General features: G+C 37.5%; 3 protein-coding genes across 8 annotated transcripts in view; 1 reads left to right on the forward strand and 2 right to left on the reverse strand.

The window, feature by feature from the left end:
• LOC115933525 (ankyrin repeat domain-containing protein 30B-like) overlaps nt 1–2223 on the forward strand; it is a 52826-nt gene extending 50603 nt beyond the window's left edge. Inside the window, exon 10 of the mRNA XM_063697162.1 lies at nt 674–2223. Within this exon, the coding sequence (XP_063553232.1) occupies nt 674 (1 nt within the window). The 3' untranslated portion in view covers nt 675–2223. The remainder of the gene's footprint in view (nt 1–673) is intronic.
• LOC115933523 (ankyrin repeat domain-containing protein 26-like) overlaps nt 1–13282 on the reverse strand; it is a 33883-nt gene extending 20601 nt beyond the window's left edge. For 3 of the 5 annotated variants that reach the window (XM_055359763.2, XM_055359762.2, XM_055359760.2), the window contains exons 1-6: nt 13154–13282; nt 11720–11903; nt 11057–11194; nt 8659–9589; nt 696–781; nt 88–180 (exon numbers count right to left, since the gene is read on the reverse strand). In XM_055359763.2, coding sequence (XP_055215738.1) covers nt 8876–9589; nt 11057–11194; nt 11720–11903; nt 13154–13272 — 1155 coding nt within the window. In that variant the 5' untranslated portion in view covers nt 13273–13282 and the 3' untranslated portion in view covers nt 88–180; nt 696–781; nt 8659–8875. Of the gene's footprint in view, nt 1–87; nt 181–695; nt 782–5644; nt 5703–8658; nt 9590–11056; nt 11195–11719; nt 11904–13153 lie in introns of those variants that run through there. The other 2 variants (XM_055359761.2, XM_055359764.2) reach the window with 2 other exon arrangements.
• The window catches only part of LOC129523459 (ankyrin repeat domain-containing protein 26), a 29579-nt gene continuing 19516 nt past the window's right edge, over nt 13231–23293 (reverse strand). For both annotated transcript variants that reach the window (XM_055359767.2, XM_055359766.2), the window contains exon 7: nt 13231–13367. In XM_055359767.2, the coding sequence (XP_055215742.1) occupies nt 13350–13367 (18 nt within the window). In that variant the 3' untranslated portion in view covers nt 13231–13349. The remainder of the gene's footprint in view (nt 13368–23293) is intronic.

Genomic DNA, 23293 nt, shown 5'->3' on the forward strand with positions numbered 1-23293 from the left:
TAACAATGATACACAAAGAAAACTAGTTGCTGTTTATTTATTTTTGTTCAACCAATGCTTTAAGGGGCCAGGCGTGGTGGCTCACACCTGTAATTCTGGCACTTTGGGAGGCTGAGGAGAGAGAATTGCATGAGGCCAGGAATTTCAGACCAGCGTGGGCAACATAGTGAGACTCCATCTCTACAAGAAAAAAAAAAAAAAAAAAGGTCAGGCATGGTGGCACGTGCCTGTAGTCCCAGTTACTCAGGAGGTTGAGGTGGGAGAATTGCTTGAGTCCAGGAGGCTGAATCAACAGTGAGCCATGATTGTGCCACCATAAGGGTGACAGAGTAAGACACTGTCTTAAAAAAAATGTTTTATGGTTTCTGTAATTTTTTTGAGACAGGGTCTCACTACATGATCCAGGCTGGAGTACAGTGGCTATAAACATGCAGAATCATGGCATGCAACAACCTTGAACTCTTGGGCTCAACTGATCTTCCTGCCTCAGTTTCTGGAATAGCGAGAACTTTTAAGCATGTGCCACTGTGACTGGCTTTTGTAATTTTCCCCCACTTGAAAAATGGTTAAACATTACACAAGTGTCTTAAACTGGGTCAAGCATGATTGAACTATCCTTTCCCTTACAATCTCTACAATTGCTATAGCTTGTCATTGTTGGATTTATTTTTAGATTCCCAGAAATGGACTCTTACCATGAGTGAAATCACATGGTTGAACTGGAAGGTTCCTGTCACATTTCCAGGGTAGACGGCGACCATGCATGGCTTTTCATGGAATTCTGGGAAGGAAGAATATAATTAATTGTTTGGTGTATTGGCGAGTTAACGACTTTATATCACTACCATATTAGTTGCCAATCATTCAAGTGATGACAAGATAGACATCTGTGAACTTTATTTTAAAAATTCAAATATTTGCTTGATTTAACTACTTAAAAGTTGTTGTACAATTGCCCAGCAATAGACATATTTTACAAAAATTGAGATGAAAATGTTGCAAGTACAACAGCAATTAACGATGTACTCTTACGTAAGAAAATGACAAAACTTTTAACTTAAAAACATAAATTAAGCTTTTATAGTGTCACAGGTGTATTTAATTCATAAAAATTATTTATCTTAGACTCCTTTAAATAATAAACAACTATTTGTGATTAAATGTTAAGGTACCAATCATTTACATAAGATTAGAAGTGGAAAGCTTTACAAGTGTTGTGAACAACAGCCATATTAACATCAATTAGAAAGTAAGCCAAAGCATCTCTAAGTTTACCTCTAGTTATTAGGCAATAACATTCAATTTCTAAAACCTAACAAATACAGCTTTTAAAGGATTTAAATGCATCCTTTTACTTACAGTTATTGAATAGAATTAGCAAATGGGTCGCTCCTGAAAATGAGAGCTCCAGGGACTTAAACTGTAAAATTATTTCCTCCCTTTATTGACACAGATAATTATGACCTTTACTTAACTATTGTGAGGCAATTAAGCAACACAATGTATTTCACTAAATAAACTGCAAGAATTACACCAGAAATCTGAAAACTAAAGAAAAAAAGATTATATAGCTAACCTTAAACAAGTAGTCATCTACACTGTTATTTGAAGTTCATGAGCATGAGGTAGGGATCCTTAGATTTTTCTCTTGGAATATGATTTCTGTTGAGATCTAAACCATTATTAACATTTCACATACAAGGTGACTCTAGAACTGGCCTTGTACTATGAGCAGTGGATAAAGATCTGGTCTTCTCTCTCTACATCAGAGGCTTGGTCGCCTCTACTACCCTCTCGTGAGTTCTGTGAAGAGTACAAGAGACGAATGCTTAGTATTTCATTTTTTTCCTAAATAATTCCTCCATAATTTGCATTTTTGATGACATTCCCAGCAACAGTGTTTTAACTATGAAAATAGGTCAGAGCATGACTACTGTATACAATTATAGTTTTGAAGTTGTCCTAAAGAATTACATATACTTCTAGGGGGATTTCTAACAAATAAGTAATTCAAAAAAGTAGGGAGTGGGGAGAAATGACTATCGATGATATATGGCTTAACAGATAACACTTGCTGCCTTCTGGTTCTGAGAATGCCATTAGAAATACTGATATATAAAGAAGAACTATGTGAGATGATGAATATGTTAATTTGCTTGACTATAACCACTTCACTGTGTATAAATGTATCAAAATATCATGTTGTATTCCTTAAATATATGCAATAAAATAAATTAAATGAAAATAAGCTAGAGATATTTGTATTTAGTAAACCAGCGTAGAGATTAAAAAAAAATCCCTCAAAGACATTTTCAAGCATTTGCTTTTACCATGTTTGTACATTTCACTCATTATGTGGGAAAAATTAAGCATTTGGCACTGAGGTATAATTCAGAGCAACGCCTCCGAGGGGAGGATGACATAGTGGAGCTGGTGACCAAAGAGATCTAAAGCAGCTCCAAACGCAATTAGCTCCTAACATTGTGAGCAAGCTATTGGAGGTGGGGCCTGCCCATTCTGGCTTCCATACATCCCCTCAGGCTGACTGAGGTGTTATTTTTAACCATTTGTGAATTATACTTCCCTTTACTCCTGTATTAATCATTCCCTATTTCACAAGTATATCTTTATGTAGAATGGCAAAACTAGACAGGCTATTTTGCCTCCAGGTGCCCTCTTGTGATAATACCAAAGATCACAATCAAGGAAAATCTAGAAGACCTGATCAGAGGAATCACAGGTAATGAGATTGAACCAGTAATAAGACGTCCACAAAAAAAGAAAGACCCCAAACCAGATAACTTTACTGATGAATTCTACTAATCATTTACAGGAAAACTAACACCAATTCTTCTCAAACCACTTCAAAATCTTCCTAGTTTGTTCTATAAGGTCAGCATTATCCTGATATCAAGACTAGAAAGGGGATGACAACAACAAACTACAGGCCAATAACCCTGATGAACGCAAATGCAAAAACTCTCCACAAAATACTAGCAAACTGAATCCAGTAACACAACAAAAAGTTAACACCGCAGGATAAAGTAGGACTTCTCCCTGGGATGCAAGGATGGTTCAACATATGTAACTCAATAAACATCATACATCTCATCAACAGAATGAAGGGAAAAACACAACTATCTCAACAGATGCAGAAAAGCATCTGATAAGATTCATGAGAAAAACTCTCAACAAATCAAGCACACAAGGAACATCCCTCAACATAATAAAGGTCACATAAGCAAAGCCACAGCTAACATCATACTGAATAGCGAAAAGAGGAAAGCCTTTCCTCTAAGAACTGGAACAAGACAAAGATACTCACTCTCACCATTTGTATTCAACACAGTACTAGAATTCCTAGCCAGAGCAAGTGGCTGAGAAAAAGAAATAAAGGGCATCCACATTGGAAAAAGAAGTCAAATGGTCTCTCTTTGTAGATGACCTTATCTTACAGAAAGAAAAACCTGGGAAGGGGAGGGACAGCATTAGGAGATATACCTAATGTCAAATGACGAGTTAATGGGTGCAGCACACCAACATGGCACATGTATACATATGTAACTAACCTGCACGTTGTGCACATGTACCCTAAAACTTAATGTATAATAAAAAAAAAGAAAAGAAAAAAAAAGAAAAGAAAAACCTAAAGACTCTACCAAAAAAGTCTTAGAACTGATATACAAATTTAGTAAAGTTGCAGGATACCAAATCAGCATACAAAAATCAGTAGTGCTTCTATACATCAAATGAACTAGCTGGAAAACGATCAAGAAAGCAATCCCACTTATAATACCTACAAAAAGATTAAATAGGAATAAATAAGGTAAAAGATCTCTATGAGGAATACTAAACAGTACTAATGAAAGAAACTGAAGAAGATACAAACGAATGGACAGACATCCCATGGTCATGAATTGGAAAAAAAAATCATACTGTTAAAATAACCATACTATCCAAAGCAATCTACAGATTCAATGTAATCCTTATCAAAATACCATTGTTTCTCACAGAAATTGAAAAAGCAATCTTAAAATTTGTATGGAACTGAAAGAAGATCCCGAACAGCCAAATCACTCCTGAGCAAAAAGAACAAAGCTGGAGAAATTGTACTACCTGACTTCAAAATATATTAAGAGGCTATAGTATCCAAAATAACATAGTGTTGATATGAAGACAGATACATCAGTGAAACAGATCTGAAAACTGAGAAATAAATCCATGTATTTACAGCCAACTGATTGTCAACAAAGGTGCCAGGAAGATACACTGGGGAAATAACACCGTTTTCAATAAATGATGCTGGGAAAACTGGATATCCATAGGCAGAAGAATGAACCTGGGTCCCTTCCTCTCATTATATACAAAATGCACTCAGAATGGATTAAAGACTTAAACATAAAACCCAACATTATAAAATTACTAGAAGAATACCTAGGAGAAATGCTTCAGGACATTGGTCTAGGTAATGATTTTATGGTTACGATTCAAAAGTACAGCCCAAATCCTCAAAATAGACCATTGAGACTACGGTGAAATAAAAACCTGCTGCAAACAAAGGTAACAGCCAAAAGAGTGAAGAGGCAATCTGCAGAATGGGTGAAAGTATTCGCAAACAATTCATGTGACTAGGGACTAATATCTGGAATACACAAGGATCTGAAACAACAATTTTAAAAAGTCCAATTAATGGTTAAACTAAGGATCTGAAGAGATATTTGTCCAAAGAACATGTACAAATCGACAAGAAAGTAGATAAAAAATATCAGTGAGATATGGTCAGTGACAGAACAGTGAGGGCAAGTTTCATGAAAAAGGGAAAATTGGGCTCCAGGTCTGAAAGAACAAGGCTAGATAAACAGAAGCTGAAAAGTCAGGAAGGACAGCATGGGTAATGCAAAGAGATGGTGAAATCAGCCCAATAACTTGAGGATAAAATCCAACAGCAGTGGGGAAAAAATAAACATATGTCCACACACAATAACATTCAACTGATGAATGGACAACTGGTATGTCCACACAATAGAATATTATTCAACCATAAAAAGAAATAAAGTACTCATGCATGGTATGACACAAATGAACCCTGAAAACATTCTAAGATGGTTTCGATACATGTTCCCTCCAAATCTCATGTTGAAATGTAGCTGTCAGTGTTGGAGGTGGGGCCTGATGGGAGGTGTGTGGATCATGGGGAAATGAATGGCTTAGCACCATCCCCTTAGTGATGAGTGAATTCATGCGAGATCTGTTTGTTTAACTGTGCGTGGCACCTCCCCCTCTCTATTGCTCCCCTTCTTGCCAGGTGATGTGCCTGCTCCCCTTCCCCCTCCACCATGCTAATAAGCTTCCTGAGGCCTCACCAGAAGCTGAACAGATTTTGTGGCCATGTGTGTACAGCCTGCAGTGCCATGAGCCAGTTAAACCTCTTGTCTTTATAAATGACCCTGCCTCAGTTATTCCATTATAGCAACCATCCCCAACCTTTTTGGCACAAGGGACTGGTTTCATGGAAGACAATTTTTCCATGGACCAAGGAGCAGAGGGATGGTTTCAAGATGTTTCATGCATATTACATTTATTGCACACTTTATTTCTATTATTATTATATTATAATATACAATTAAATAATTATACAACTCACCATAAAGTTGAATCAGTGGGAGCCCTGAGCTTCTTTTCCTGCAACTAGAGTGTCTCATCTGGGGGTGATAGGAGACAGTGACAGATCATCAGGCATTAGATTCTCAGAAGGAGCGTGCAACCTAGATTCCTTGCATGTGGGTAGTTCACGATAGGGTTCATGCCCCTATGAGAATCTACTGTCACAGCTGATCTGACAGGAGGTGATGCTCAGGGGTAATGCAAGTGATGGGGAGTGGCTGTAAATACAGATGAAGTGCTGCTCACCTCCTGCTGTGTGGCCTGGTTCCTAACAGACCATGGATCAGTACTGGTCCTTGGCCTGGGAGTTGGGAAGCCCTGCTCTGTAACACAAAAATGGCCTAATACACGTGCAAAGTGAAAGAAGTCAGTCATAAAGAGTTGCATTTTGTATGATGCTATTTGTATGAAATGGTCAGACAGGTATAACCTATGGAGACAAAAAGTAGAGGGTGGTTGCCTAGGACCAGGCAAGGTGGAAAGACTTGAGTAGGGGATGCAGCCAGTGATGGCTAAGTGAAATGGGTTTCATTTCAGGGAGAAAAAAATGTTCTAAAATTAATTGTAGTGATGGTTACACAACTCTGTGAATATACTGAGACAGTGAATCATATACTTTAAATGGTTGAATGGTACGGTATGTGAATTATAGCTCCATAAAATTGTTTTTAAAAAATCCAATGGTGGGATCTAGAAAATTTTCTTCTATCTTAATTCTTTTCTTAATTCTTAATTTCTCTATTTTTCATGTACATACTATACATGATCTGAATATTTCTGTGCTTTTACAATATATTTAAAATAAAAGGAACATAAAGAAAATGCCTAACTTTTCAAATAGCTTGTAAATTAATCTAAAATATTAGCATTTTGGCCAAGAGGATAATGGCTTTTCTGTATAAGTTATCCTGACATCCGTTAAATAAATATACAATTATCCTATTTCTTGTCTTTACTTTTGTGAATGGATACAGTTGCGTATCTGAATGGATACAGATACTGTTGTGTCTGTATCCATTTATAAAAGTAAAGACAAGAAATATTATATTTTTTTTTTTTCTAGACAGAGTCTCGCTCTTGTTGCCCAGGCTGCATCTCGGCTCACCGCAACCTCCGACTCCCAGGTTCAGGCGATTCTCCTGCCTCAGCCTCCCAAGTAGTTGGGATTACAGGCATGTGCCACCGCACTAGGCTAATTTTGTATTTTTAGTAGAGACAGGGTTTCTCTATGTTGGTCAGGCTGGTCTCGAACTCCCAACCTCAGGTGATCCACCTGCCTCAGCCTCCCAAAGTGCTGGGATTACAGGCGTGAGCCACCGCTCCCGGACTAGAAATATTATAGTTTTCTAGAACATTCTATTGAATGTTGAATTTGGTCTTCGAAAACACTTTGTATTGTTCAGCCAGCTGTAGATTAACTGTTGACGTGTTCAATTTCGTTTGTACATGACTTCTGATTTGCCCTCATTTCTTCTTTGACTCTTGTGTGCCCTCTTCTAAATGGATGTGACAATGGGATGTAACCTCTAGTGACGCCTCTGACATAGATTGTTTTTAAGGGTATCTGCCAATTCTTGTTGAAGTTGTCTTGCAACTACCTGATTTTTTTCTACCGATTTTATAAATCACCTTATTATTAAATTATGTTAACATTTAATTCTAACATATATACATAACAAATATAACACCATGTACATTGACTTACCTTCTTTTCTTCATGGGTTCACGTTCCTGTTTATTACTGAATTCAGTTAAGGACACAGAAGGTGTTACCTTCCTGCCAAATCTCTATTGTGTTACTTAGACAACAGATTCACCCCCACTATTCATTCATACCCTGATGAATATTCAATGCCTAATAACCTACTGAAGTCTCACAAAGAAATGGGTACGTGGGAGGGTCTGGTGGTGGTAAATTCTGCACTGTGAAATGTTTTCCCTCGTTTTTATTAGAAGCTCAAACCAACCTCAGAGCTCCTCACATAGTCAATCGCCTGCTCAAATCTTTCCAATAGATTCCTATTTCAGAATAAAAGGAAAGTTCCAGGGCCTCCGAGGCCCTAGGTAAACTGGCCTCCACCTTCCTCCCTGATCTCGGCTCCTACAACTCTGTTCCCCACTACTCACTCCTTTCCCACTATATGTGTATCCCTGTCACCCCTCACTAGTCTGAAAATAGGATTCCAATGCTAAACTAATAAATCACATAGAGCAACAATGATCTTTGTACTGGACAAAGTGATATTCAAATGATAGTCATGGAGCCTTGAGATGAAAATTATGAACAAATTATTTGTAAAAATATTCAAAGTAAATTACACATAACAGTGAGAAGATTAAATCAAACATGGCTTTGATAACATTCACCACATTTGTCCCTAATGTTGATTTAATAAAAAGTATATGCCTTTAAAGAATTGAGTGGTCATTGCAACACATAATTTGAGATGGACATATTTTCAGATTCAAGTCAAATGGACATGAATAAAAATAAAATTATGCCAAATAAAATACATAAAAAGCTACTGATGTAAAAGTATTATGAGATTCAGTCATACACTCCAGTTCACCTGGGAAAACTGGAATTAACTGTCAAAATAACTCACTGAACTGAATTTTAAGTTTAAAAGTACTCATTCTAGGAGTGATCATTTCCATTCATCTGCTTCATCATGGTCTTCACGTAAAGACGTTAAAATTATTCTATCAGGAGTGTAAGACTGCTTTATTAATACTAGTCTATATCTATTAACAACTTGTAACAACCTCCTAAAATTTCATAGGTGACAGTATGTCTTTACTCAAAGTAAAGCATGTCTCAGGTCTAACTTTTATTTACTGAGAATAAGGTATGTTTTTAGGCTGATATAGCAAATACCTTGACAATCCATCTATCTTCATATTCAACTCCATTCAACATTTAGCCATAACCAGATATTACTTCACATTTTCTTTCAGAAAGTTTGAAAAGTATTTATCTTTCTTGATACTTACTTCTCTTTCTGCTTTCTCATTTCCCTGTTGTTGAAGCCTTTTAAAAAAATGATTGCATTCGTTGATTAATGTGTGATTTTTCTCTTCTAGCTTTTCTTTCTCAGCTTGAAGATTTTTCACAGTACCACGAGATTGGTCTTGGATATTAATTATTGTCTTTTCTTGATTGTCAGCTTTGTTGTAAGCATCATCCAGTTGCTGTGGAAGCAACATATTTTCACTCTGCAGTTGAGACAGCCTCGCCTCTACAGATTCCTGCTTTCCAATGAATTCCTTCAGTTACATTGTTTACTTTGATACATTTGTTGAATTTCCTGGATTTGACACTGGGTTTGGCGTAGGTCTCTTCCCGTGCATTCTGAAACAAACCTCTTTTCTGCTTTTCTGTAAGAACATCTCTTGTGTGTTGGAACTTAAGGCTTAGGCTTTCCAAGTTACTTTGAGTTCCAGACAGTTGCTGAGAACGAAGGACACTGTTAGCTTTTAGGTCCGACACATCAAAATTCATTTTCTCCGGTAAATGAAACCATTCATCTTTTGCTCCCTGGAAAGCAAGTTCCACGTCTCTTTTTGATGTCTCACTTTGTTCACAATCACGTCTAACAGCAGCCAGTCTGCAACGGTGTGATTCAACTTCTGTCTCCAGGCTTTCTTTCTTTTGTTTTTCCCTCTCCAGTTGAGAATGGAGCATGGTATTCTCAGCTGTCAGGACACCAAGCTGTGCAGTATACTCGGATATCATTGTTGTTACTATTTCCCCATTCCGTTTTATTGTCTTTTGCAGGTCACCAATGTCCTCGAAATATTTCTTTTTATTTTCCTGGTTCTGTTTTTCTATTGTGTCTATTTCCAGTCTGAGGGTGGCAATTTCGTCCTGCAACATGCGATTTTCATGCAACAGATCTTGTACTTTGTCATGGCTGTGAGGAATCTAAATGAAACAAAGGAAGCGCTCACTAGCTAGCACTCAGTAAAAGGACATGTCTTGGTTTCCTCTGAAATTAAATCATACCCTATACATTTATACAATGAAAGGGTTGCCATCAGTTGATATGCAAAGGGATAAAAAGTTGTATCAAAACCTCAAACCTTATTAAACATAAATTCCTCAATGTCCAAAAGTTTATTTGAAGACAACAAATTCATGAAAGTTAAAAACTAAACCTCTAGAGAATGTTTAAGAATTTCACAATAGGAAAAGTTTTTCCCTAAATTACAAAAAATTCAAAGGCATAACATAAAATATTAATAAATTTGAATCCATTAAAAATTGGGTTTACACTCTGATATCTAACCTGTACACCACCCCATAGCAAGAGCCGTAGCTCTGGGTATCTTTGGACAGATGAAATTTCCCAAAGTTCTTCAAGTTCATTTTCCTGAGAATATTCTACAGATATTCTACTTTTCTAACATATAATATTCTGTAAGTATTCTACTTTTCTATCATTTTTATAATGTTGTAATAGTTACATTTATTGATAAATGATCCATCAACTCATTGTACTAAGCACTTCTACATACATCAATAAACTCATTTACCACAACTCTGAAAAGGAGAGGTTACAAATAGAAGCAAGCTGCAAGATTTTCCCCAGGTCTTCTGATTCTACTTCTAGTGCTCCTCCCCAAAATCACTGTTCCTTCTGTGGTGTAAATATGTAAATACAAAAGAAGCTTATTTCTCCAAGACACCAATGGTAAATAGATGAATTTTACAGAGCTCTTCTTAGAAAATCATGAGATTACCTGCTGTTTCAATAACTTTTGTTTCCTTCACAATGTAAGAAACAGTATTAAATGTGAAATAGGAGAAAACACTAAACTAGCTCACTAGGAACAAAATACTACTTATCAATAAATTACCACTAAGTATACATTATGGTATCTTACTATTTTGAAAAGCTTTTTGTACGGAAATAAGATACCACTTGGAGAAAACTGCTATTCTCAAAAGTGAGGAGAATCACATTCAAAATAATGGTCTCTGAATTGGCTGTACTTTCTTGCAAATAATAAACTAACCTCTCCACTAATAAATCAAGGGGATGAAATCACTTCCAAAAACTAGAACATCTATTGTTAGTAGCAAGGGTTTGGAGATAATGGGGAGATCATCAATTCCTATGGAAAATATTAAAAGCCTCTCCTTAGGATGAGGCCATCATGAGAGTCACTGCTTGACCACTGCACACAGATGGAGTTGAATTTAAAACATGACTTTATCCAATGGCCAAAAATGCCACCACCACCACTCCTCCCACAAACTATATAGACACACACCAATGGTTTTAAAATATTCTCTATTTGCCAAGATACATATGGTTGGATTTTAAATATATATACACATACAAATATGTATACGCACACATATTTGAGAATGACTGAAAGAAAATACCTGAGAATTCCTTTTCCTTCGAGCCAGTGCTATCTCCTTTTGTTTGCAAAGGTGATTGGTCAGAATTTCATCTTGTAATATTCTGGCGTTCTGTTCCCGAGAAAGTTGCCTCTGGGTGTCATTTAGCTCTTGTACAACCTAGAAATACGTTAGATTTTTGGTCTAATAAACATTGAAAAAGAAGTCTAAAACATTAAGAGCAGAACCTTTAAAAAAACTATTTAATAAGTAGCCTATTAAAACATAAGAACCTTTTTCCTTGAAGAATTACACAGCTTTAATGGTATAAGTAACAGCTAAATTCATCAGAGTAAAAACATTTTTTTAAATACAAGCAGATATAGTATGGTGAGGTAAAATTTCTTCGCAAAATATTTAACTAGTTTCAATACAGTTTTAAAGCTATTTAGCCTGTCTTTTAACTTAAAAATGCCTAAATGAACATTTATGTTAGTGATCAAACTCAACGCACCCTTTACTCAGGAAACATACTGAGCATCTATTTGATAACAATGATATAATAAGTAACTTTAGCTATAAATGTCATAGGTTATTTTTAATTTTTGATTTTTTAAGCCTAAGATATTAAAACAAAAGGATATTATAAGTAATACTGATGAAGTAAAATTAGAAATGGAAACTTTTTACCACAGATGATTTTACCTGGTTCAAATGATTTCTTACTGTCCTCAATTCCGTATCTCGTGTTCTCAGCGTCAGCTGAAGTTGTTTGTTTGCTTCAACTTCTTTCCTGTACTGCTCTTCTTTTCTTCTTAAGTGTCCCCTGATTTTTTCATACAATGCATTGGCATTTTTTCTCTTCTCTTCTTCTTGTCTTAAGGTAGATCTGCAGTGAAATGTGTTTATCTTGATATTAGTTTCATTAGAAAATAAAAAGTTCATTTTGCGATCTGGCTCTCCACGTGTTGGTTGCTATCTTAGTAAAATGTCTGTGCTTGTGAGTGTTTTTCCTTTCTAGTTCTTATATTTCCAATTTCTTACTTCCATCTCTTCCAAAGGATGTATACTTGAAAGGTAATGAGGAAAGAAAATCCTGGTAACTGGGAAGTTTCTGTTCCTAGTAACTCTGGCAAATATTATAGAAAAGGATATTGGAAATTATTCAGCAACATTACAGGTAGAAAAGTTAACTTTTTTTCCCCTATACAGTTGTAATTGCTCCTCAATTAGGGCAAGTAATTTAGAGTTAGCTAATTAAAAAGAATTTGCCATTTATAAGCATGTTTATAAATTCACTAGAAATAAACGTTCATCTTCATGAAATAGTGCAGGTACCCCTAAAAATGATTTACAGCGTAAAAGAGCACCTTCAGCTGCTTTTCACACATGTATCAGCAGATTACTATAATGCAAGACTAGGTTAAGGAGTCTAATCCGCTACCCCACACTTTTGAGCTTTCTTTTTTGGGTGACACTTTGGACAGTATGTGTTTTTCACATAGAACTCTGAATTAATTTTATCTGTGGAAAAGTGAGAGACGTGGAATAAACTAATCTGAAATCACTTTCCATTTCAAGTTTTATTTCATGCATAGTAAGAATAAAACTATAAATTTAAAAGAATTAATCTGAGTTTTTAAAAAATGGACATTTCATACTGTGTTGGCTAAACTGCAAGTTAGTATAAATTCTCTTGTGAACAACTGAGAAATAGTGACAAAGGCCATTTGTTAAAACTTTTTATGATTGAACACAAAAAAAATCTATATTGAAGAATTTATACAAAGTAAATAACCAAAAATGTAGAAAAAGATTTGTATAAAAGATGTTCCTTGCAACATTATTTAAATACAAAAAACTTTAAAACCCCCAATTCAATTTGCTAAACCAATGATGAGATTTCCATATGGTAAACTCCTATATAGTCATAAAAATGATGATTTAAAAGAGTAAGCAATTAGTTATTTATAGAAGTATTCACAGTAAAGAACTTGTTATATCATATCAAAGAATTTCACACTCCAGAAGACTCAGAAGTTCTCTCCCCTGTTCAGCCCCAGAAGGTAAGTCAGTAATTACATATTTTTAGCATAAAGGAAATACTTCAACCATTTCTTTATAACTAGGGTGTCATGCCTCAAACTGTAGAAATCTCGTTCCCATTCATCATTTTGATGTTCTAACTGTAATTTTATTTCTATTGTTTCAGATAACTCCTTTTGTAGTACATGGACCTCATTTTCCATTTTTTTCATTTTTACTGTAAGTAGTTCACAGTGATTTTTTTCAACTTCTATTGATCTTTCCCATGAATGAACTGCATCCTGAATTTTCAGTAGGTTAACAGGATCTGTATCAGAAAGAAAACAAGACAGACATGAGATAAATTATAGGAAGAAAAAAATTCTACACAAACTCTCCCCAAAAAGTAAAGAGCAGGAGTACATCCCTATGCATTCTAAAATGCTAGCATTACTCTGAAAAAAATCAGACTTTGATATTACAAAAAATAATAATAAACAGCTCTCTTGGGAACATGGATAAAAAAATTCAACCAATTTTTTTTGTTTCACTTGTGATTGTGTTATTGATTTGAGATACTAAAGTAACACATTTCTAAAGCAACCTAAAAGAATTCATTATTTGTGTATGAGGCCAATCACAGTTCATAACAGACAAAACCAAATATGTCAACATTTTACAGCATTCTTCAAAGGAAATCATGATTCCCAGAATAGAAGAATATAGGAAAGTGTCCAATGCCCCAATTTTAAGCTCTGCCAGCCACTTCTTTAGTGAGACTCCAAATAAGTCCTAGACCTGCACATCAACCCATAACACTGAGTTGATGATATCTAACATTTGCACAGTTTTACAAGATGCTAAGCATTTTCCTAAGAAAGCACCCTCACATGAACATAAACACACCTTAAAATACAAAATACTATACACATATAAAGCATTGCTATTATTGCATCTGTACAGAATTTTCTCCAATTTGAATTGTTTTAGGGAGATGACCAATTAACTGGCCTGAGTTCCACAAATGATTTGCCTGTCTGTAAATCATGTTGTTTTAGGTCAGTAGTTCTTAATCTCGGCTTATCTGTCCCTCTTCAAACAGGGGAGTTAAATATTTAACCGGGGAGCTTTAAAAACCTCTGATGACTGGCTCTCCTACTCTCTCCTGCCCCCAAATTACAAGAATATTGGACTGGGGATTTCAAAAGCTCTTCTGTGGGGATCTAACATGCAGCCAGTGTGGAGAACTACTGTGTTAGGTGAGGGTAAGACTTGCCTTTGTAAGCCACTGTGAAAATTCCCTGTGCCTGACATGCCCCCTTCTTGTATCCCTTGTGTTTGGGTAGACCTTGTCATAAATACTTATCTCAACGACTCCTGGGCCACAGAACCTTGGGCATCTCTTTATGGCTAAGTGGTGTCTAAAAATGGGCTTTGGATCATTAAATCACAAAATCACACCTTCTTCCCATGGCAGGCGTCCTCATTGGTTACCGGCTAAAGAAAATTACCATGCAAGCAAGGAGATGCTGCCTGTCCCAATATTATAGATCTTTCCTTTATTTGCTTTCTATCAGTACTTTTTTTGGCTTACTTCCTCAGTTTTATGTTTTCCTAAATATCCATTTCTTCTGTCCTGTCACTGATGGTATTTTAGCAGTAGGCTAGCTGTTATTAGCAACGTTCCAAACTCTGTTTGAGGAGGGGGAGATAAGCACACCATTACCCCACAAGGTAGGGCATCAGATTCAGTGCTTCTGCAGTTAACAGAATAAAAGGGACAGTGAGCCAACAGCTCCAATGCCATCTTTGCTTCATCATTTAAACAAACCACTATTTTAGATAAGGAAATTTATGTTGGATTCTCAGGACAGCCATTGATTATTATTCATTCTGACCCAGTCTCGTTAATATAGTCATCTGTGCATCTTTGTCAGGACATCTGTGATGGAGTGTTTAGTTAGTTCCTTTTGAAATAAGGTAGATTTGGTGCAGTGTCAAAAATTGATGGATGTCTTATCCTCATTCATTCAAACAACAAACTTTCTAAATGACCTAAATATACTTGGTGCTCACATAGTCTGCTTTTGGAGAATCAAAATCACAACTCTCGCTCCCCAGTCAAATGCCAAAAAGCAACAATTATGCACGTACTATGCCAAGACTCTTTGTCCAGTTGAGTTAAAATCATCTGTTTGTTTTTGTGGTGCTAAAGACTGCATTCACTGAGATTAATGCGGCCCGTCCAACTTGAACAGGCCACTTCATTAATCTAAAAAGAATAAAACATGTGACATGGACTGCTGTTGTTTGCAAACATTTAAAAGCAGAAAAGCAAGTGATGAAATTGAGGCTGGCAACCCTGCACGCTCAGGACTGGCTGTTTTCTGGAGGAGGGAATGACACTGAGTCCTCTCATTCCAGGGAATCCTAGGTAATTGCTGGAGGCAAAGTCTGAATGGCAGTCTTCACTTGTCTGGTGGGGCATGCTTTGAGAGACCACTATCATTTATGGGGCCAAGCTGGTGGATGAGGTGTTCTAGCAGAAATAGCAATAAAACTGAAAACTGAAGAAATGTCTGTTGTTACAGTAAAGTCAACTTTAAGGAATGTCCCTGAAGAGAGTAGAAACTTTATCTATCACTAGCAAAATAAACTCTCATGTAAGAACTTCTTCCCATATGGAAAACAGGTAGCCATGAAGTAACACATGATTATAAAGCTATTGAAGATGTTTGCCCAAGGTGGCCTCATAGCATAGTGACTTGCTTCTGTCTGCCTGTCTTCACTCTTTGGTTCAGCAGTTCAGTAAAACAGTTATGAGCAACATGCCCTACATTATCACAAAAGTGCTCCACTATAAAACTATTTATAAAAGCATGATAAACAGTATCATAATAAGTACCATAATAGAAACATAACATTCTTCTTGCCACAGTTCCTGTGAAAGTGGGGAAAACTTCCCAGGTTGGTGACCTTCAGGCAAAACAGGCAGTAAAAGGCATTTTTAGAATCACACACATCCTACCAAGGAAAAGGAAACAGCCATAGAAAAACAAATAATGTAGCTAGTAGAAGCACATCACACTCCAGGCTAGAAGACAATTTTGCAAGACTCAATGCCACAGAAAGCCCACACTGTGTTTCTACTCTGACAAAAATGAGGAATAACACAAACATTTAAAGGTATTCATTCCAGAGGTCCAAATAACAGGTTCAGAGTCAGCAATCCGAATGCTGCTCTTTCCTCCCATAATGGGTTTTCACTGTGACACAGCCAACAGTCTCTCTCTGGGCAATGATTTAGGGCATAGGTTCAATTTTTCTGGAATCAGGAGAGACTTCACGCCGACACATTCTTTCTCAAAGAGGGGTTCTTTTGATTAGTAAAACAAAATAAGCTACTAGATGTAAGGCAAGTAATCTTACAGACTAATGGGATTCATTCTGCATATGAGGAACCCTACGTACGAATTCAGCTTCTGTGTGTGTGACTGTGTTCTAATACTCATTACACTAGAAAAACAGGCCATAGTTCTATACGCATTTCTCCATATGTGCTGAAACATGGTCAGGTCCCATCTGCAAATTTACCTTTAGAAATTAGCTGTAAAGGTCATCCTTATATTCCACCCCTTGTGAAAAGCTGAAAAGCAGATTGGTACCTCACCATTAAAGACTGCAAAAGCACTACTGACTCTGAAATGCTTCATACTCTTGTAAAGTATATCCTTATACTTGCTGTAATAGATACTTTGATTTATAGATTAATGTTTGTGACAGCTGGCATCATCCAATTTACCCATGCCAGGGGACGCTGTGGAAATAGGACTAATTAACATTTGCATTTTAGCTTCGGCTACCCTAGCATGTAGGATAAAGGTCTTGGAGAGGAAGGATGACCAGTAGTGTAACTCTTAAAGTATCCCTTAATCTGTTGGCCTCTCTAAGGCTTACAGAATTATACAAGGTTCAGGATGTCCATATTTTATTCCTAACAGCTAGTACCAAGTATGCTGGAACAAATGTCTAATTTGAATGAAGTTTAATTACAAAAAGGTTCTCCATTTCAAGACAAAATCTAAAAGAGTAAATCAAACTCAAGCTCAACTCAGGCCCAAGATGGCTCCACTGCTGAGAACTGAATTGCCACCATATCCGTCCTGTGGTCAGCACTGCTCAAGAGCAGGCTTCTAGTACTGCCTGGGATCCAGAGAGTAGAGCAGGGGAGTCCTGGGACCATGTACTCCCTATCTATAGTAGGCAGATTTCCATTTCAGAGCTGAACATTTGAGGACAGCTGCTGAGGCAAAATGCTTGTGCGTGGCCAGAAATAGTAACCCTAAGGTTCTTGGGAAACCACATTGTGTAGTGTTGGACTAGGCAGACTGGTTTAGGTATTCCACAACTGGAAAGGAGGGCACAGTTCGTCTGGGCCACTTAGTTTGCCAGAATGGAGCCTGAATCCTCTTCAAAGGATATGTACCCGTAGAAGCTGCTGGTAGTGGGACTAGTTGGGGTTAGGGGGTGAGAGTTAAAGTTTTGTTCCCTGATTCTAGAAGACAGGAATCATACTTGTAATCCCAGAAGGTGATCAGAAATGTTCATTTAAAACTCAAAAACAGATCCACAGACCACCGACTACAGTGACAGTAAGTTTGGGGCAGGCTCTTTAAGTGCAGAAGGTTCCCTGCCTTCGTGAAAACATCTTATGTCTTGGCAACTGGCTACCTTCATATACTGATTCCTTTTTCACAAATAATGCAGGAAAAAGATTTTATGTTCTCCCAGAAATAATTGTCCATTTGTCTCACAAGATTAGAGCTCACTGACAATGCACCTAAGTTAGCCAAGAGCTCTGATGAAGATGTACAAGAATAATGTTGTTTCCATGCCTAACACATCTATTCTGTAGTCCATGCACAAATGTGCAATTGTGACTTTCAAACTCTAATCATTTAAGAAATATGTTTTGTAAGGTTACAGTTGCCATAATCCTTCAGGAAAGGATTCACCATTTTAGATGCCATTAAGAACATTCATGATTCATGGGAGAAAGTAAAAATATCAACATTAACAGGTGTTTGGAAGTTGATTCCAACTCTCACGAGTGGCTCTGAGGGGTTCAAGGTTCCAGCGGAGGAATGTACTGCAGAAGTGGAGCCTGAAGATGTGACTGAATTGCTGCAATCTCATGCTAAAACTTGAAGAGAAAAGGAGGTACTTATGGATGAGTAAAGAAACTGGTTTCTTGAGATGGGATCTACTTATGGTGAAGATGCTGTGAACACTGTCGAAATGACAAAAAAGGATTTAGAAAATTCCATAAATTTAGTTGTAAAGCAGCAGCAGGGTATGAGAGGATTGACTCAAACTTTGAAAGAAGTTCTACTGTGGGCAAAATGCTATCAAGCAGCACTCCATGCTACAGGGAAATCTTTTGGAAAGGAAGAGTCAATCAAGTGGCAAAGTCCATTGCATTATGCCAAGAAACTGCCACAGCCACCCAACCTTCCAGAAACTACCACCCTGATCACTCAGCAGCCATCAACTTTGAGGCAAGACCCTCTACCACTAAAAAGATTACAACATGCTAAGGGCTCAGAAGATCTTTGGCATTTTCTGACATATTTTAAAATTAAGGTATGTATATTTTAAAGATACAATGCTATTGAAACACATTATAGACTATAGGATAACTTATATATGCATCAGGAAACTAAAAGTTTTGTGATTTGCTTTATTGTGATATTTGCTTTATTGCCGTGGTCTGAAACCAAACCCATAATATCTCTAAGGTATGTCTGTATAAGTTCCTAAGCATAGTGTGGGGGCATATCTAACTAATGTGTACCATTTTAAGTAGTGGCTGTTCTTGAATTTACACTTGCACATGATTTTGCAATCAGTTTGACTAGCTCTAAGTCCTGCTGAAAGTTTTAAAACAGGACTGAAATGAATTCTTTACAACATAATCTTCCCATTCATGGCCATGATATTCTTCTCCATTATTCAAGTTTTCTTATCTATCTTTCAAAAAAGGACATAAGACACTAGCATATTTCTTGTTAGGCTTTTCCTAGATAATTTTTAATTGCTATTATAAATAGTATCCGTTTTTCCCATAAAATATTGCTATATGTTTGTATATTAATCTTGTACTGTTACCTTTTTCAACTCTATTGGTTCTGATAACTTGTCAGTTGTCTACCTTTCATCTTCTAGGTAAATATTTCTTACAAATAATGAGATTTGCTCTTACTTTCCAATTTATCTCATTACTTTTACTTGTCTTACTGCACTGGCTAGGACACCCAAGAATACTGTTGAATAGAAGTTGTAGAGGGTATCTTTGTTTGATTCCTGAAAAGAATTCTTCTAGCATTTTACGCTTGTATATGATGATTGCTAGAGATAACTGTGAACAAGTTAACAAATTTCTAGTTTGGTAAGTTATTTTTTTAACCAAATATGGTGTGGTGGTTTTAAATGTAATCTACTCCAGTTAAAGACTATGACAGTCTATTATTATCACTATCCAAACTCATGAATAACGAACAGTATGTAACAAATAATGCTATATGTTTTACTTTGCACCCAGGCAGCTCAAAACCGAACTATCTGAATATAACAACTCTGCACAGCGTAGACTGCTCATCTATACGACATTGACACTATTCCCTCCCCCAAAATACCACCTATTCTAATTTATACTATTCTAAATATTTTTCTCTTATTTTTCTATTTTATTGAGTGGATTTCCTATCAATTGCCATAAATTTTTAATGGAATAAGATAAAGTATAAATAAAAACTTTAAAAAAGTGGCTACCTTTGGATTTAAAGTGAAAAATGTGATACAACCAGGATAGTATATCACATGGAGATCTAACACTATGACTAACAAACCTATTGGGTGATGTGAATTAAGAATCTGGTTCAGAGGAAATCAAGTATATATATATATACACACACACACAAACACACACAGCCACACAATTGGCCCAAAGAACACCAGATGAATACTCTGAAAGACTATACCATGCCATATAGATATCAGACTGTCTAAAGTCAACAGGAACGAAAAAATCCTACAATCATCAAGAAGAAAGCATCAAGTCATCTATAAAAGAAACCTGATGAAACTAACAGCCAACTTCTCAGCAGAAGTCTTACAAGGCAGAAGAGATTGGGATCCTATTTTCACAATGCTTTCAGAAATAAACTGCCATCGAAGAATTTTCTCTCCAGCTAGAAAAAGCTTCATAAATGAAGGAGAACAAAAGTCTTTCCCAGACCAGCAAATGCTGAGAGTATTCTTCACCACTAGATCAGCCCTACAAGAAATGCTCAAAGAAGGCCTAAACATGGAAAACAGCTGTCAATGTTCATCATCATAAAAACACACTGAAGTGTAAAATTCACAGCTGGTGTACAGTGGTTCATGCATACAATGTGAGCATTTTGGGAGGCCAAGGCAGGAGGATGACTTGAGGCCAGGGATTTGAGACCAGCCTGTGCTATGTAACAAGATGGCATTTCTACAAAAATCATTTAAAATAAATTAGCTGGGTATGGTGTGTATGCCTGTAGTCCTAGCTACTTGGAGGCTTAGTAGGCAATTCTTATCTTGCTATAAAGGATTACCTGAGGCTGATTAATTTACAAAAAAGGAAGTTTAATTGGCTCACAGTTCTGCAGGCTGTGCAGTAAGTGTGACATTAGCATCTGCTCCTGGTGAGAGCCTCAGGAAGCTTAAAATCATGGCAAAAGGCAAAGGGGAAGCAAGCACATCACATAGCAAGAGTGAGAACAGGAGCATGAGGAGGGAGGTGCCACACACTTTTAAACAAGCAGCTCTCATGTGAACTCCCTTAATAGCAAGGGGATGGGCTAAACCTTTCAGGAGCCAAATTCTCCCATCATCCAGTCATCTCCTATCAAGCCCCAACTCCAACACTGGGAATCATATTTCAATAGGAGATTTAAAGGGGACAAACTTCCAAGCCATATCATTCCACCTCTGGCCCCTCAAATCTCATGACCTTCTCACATTTTGAAATATAATTATGCATTCAAAAAGTTCCTCTAAGTCTTAACTCATTCCAGCACTAACTGAAAAGTCACAAGGCCCAAGTCCAAAGTTGCATTTGGAGATGAGTTCCTTACACCTATGAGCCTGTAAAATCAAAAAGAAGTTATTTACTTCCAAGATACAAGAATGCTACAGGCATTGGGCAACCATTCCCATTCCAAAAGGGAGCAATTGGTCAAAATTAAGGGGCAACAGGCCCCAGGCAAGTCAGAAACCCAGCAGGGAAGTCATTAAATCTTGAAGCTCTGAAATAATCCTTTTTCTGACTCCATGTCTCACATCCAAGGCACGTGGTTGCAAGGTGTGGGCCCCCAAGGCCTTTGACAACTCTGCTTCTGTAGCTTTGCAGGCTGCAGCCCCTGTGGCTGCTCTCACATGTTAGAGTTGAATGCTTGTGGTTTTTCCAGGTGAAGGGTGCAAGATGCCAGTGGATCTACCATTCTGGGGTCTGGATGTCAGCAACCCGCTTCTGACAGCTTCGCTAGGTGGTACCACAGTGGGGACTTGGTGTGGGGAATCCAACCCCATATTTCCCTTTGGCATTGCCCTAGGAGAGGCTTTTTTTTCCCTGTGAGGACTCTGCTCCTGCAGCAGGCTTTTGCCTAGGCACCCAGGTTTTCCCATACATCCTCTGAAATCTAGGTGGCAGCCACCAAGCCTCCTTCACTCTTGGATTCTGTGCACCTGCAGGTTTAACAACATGTGGAAGCCACCAAGGCTTATGGCTTGTGTTCACTGGAGTGGCAGCCCAAGCTGTACCTGAGCCCCATTGAGCCACTGAAGCCAAAGTGGCATGGATGTGAGAAGCAGTGTCATGAGGCCGAGCAGAGTTAACAGGGCCCGGGCATGACCCCTGAAACCATTATTTCTTCCTAGACCTCTGGGCCTGTGATGAAAGGGGCTGCCTGGAAGAGCTCTGAAACACCTTCAGGTCATTTTCCCCAACATTTTGGATATTAGAACTTGGCTATGTTTTAGTTATGATAATCTCTCTAACAAGTGGCTGCTCCACATCCCATTGTATTTCTCTCCTGAAAAGGCTTTTTCTTTCCCTATGACATGGCCAGGTTGTACATTTTCCAAGCTTTACACTTTGTTTCCAGTTTAAATACAAGTTGCAACTTTAAGCCATTCCTTTTCTCCTGTATCTGACTGTAGGCTGCTAGAAGCAGTCAGGCTATTTCTTGAACTCCTAGCTGCTTAGAAATTTCTTCTGTCAAATACCCTAAGTCATCATTCTTAAGTTCAATATCCACAGATCCCTAGGACTTGGGCACAATGCAGCCACATTTTTTCCTAAGGCATAACAAGGGTGATCTTTATTCCATTTCCCAACGACTTTTTCATTCCATCTAAGACCTGGCCTTCACTGCCCAGATTCCTATCACATTTTGGTTCTGACCACTTAACAAGTCTCTAAGTTCCAAACTTTCTCTCATCTTCCTGTCTTCTGCTGAGCCCTCCAAACTCTGCCAGTCTCTGCTCACTGCCCAAACCCAAAGCTGCTTCTGGTTTTCTGGTATTTTTATTGTAACACCCAATCTTTGATACCAATTTTCTGTGTTAGGCCATTTTTGGATTGTTATAAAGAAATACCTAAGGCTGGTTAATTTATAAAGAAAACAGCTTTAATTGGCTCATGGTTCTGCACACTGTGCAGGAAACATGGTGCGAGGGCCACAGGAAGCTTACAATCATGATGGAATGCAAAGGAAGTGCAGGTGTGGCACATGTTGAGTAGGAGAGCATGGAGGGGGAAGTGCCACACACTTTCAAACAAGGATATGTAAACTCAGAGCAAGAACTCACTTTCACCAAAGGATGGGGCTAAACCATTCATGAGGGATCTGACCCTATGATGCAAACGCCTCTTACCAGGCCCCCCTCCAACATCAGGAATCACATTTCAATATGAGATTTGAAGGGGACAAACATGCAAACTATATCAGAGGCCAAGGCAAGAGGATCACTTGAGCTTGGAAATTTGAGGCTGCAGTGAGCTATGATTCCACCACTGCACTCCAGTCTGGGTGACAGAGTGAGACCCTGTCTCTAAAATAAATAAGTAAATAACATAGAATAAAATTAACAGGATTTCTAAAAGCAGTTACACAAAGGGCGAGAGAAAGAAATCAAATGGCAACATGACAGAACTCCATT

This window comes from Gorilla gorilla, chromosome 14 (assembly GCF_029281585.2).
Source record: "Gorilla gorilla gorilla isolate KB3781 chromosome 14, NHGRI_mGorGor1-v2.1_pri, whole genome shotgun sequence".
In the NCBI taxonomy this organism is placed as follows: domain Eukaryota; kingdom Metazoa; phylum Chordata; class Mammalia; order Primates; family Hominidae; genus Gorilla; species Gorilla gorilla.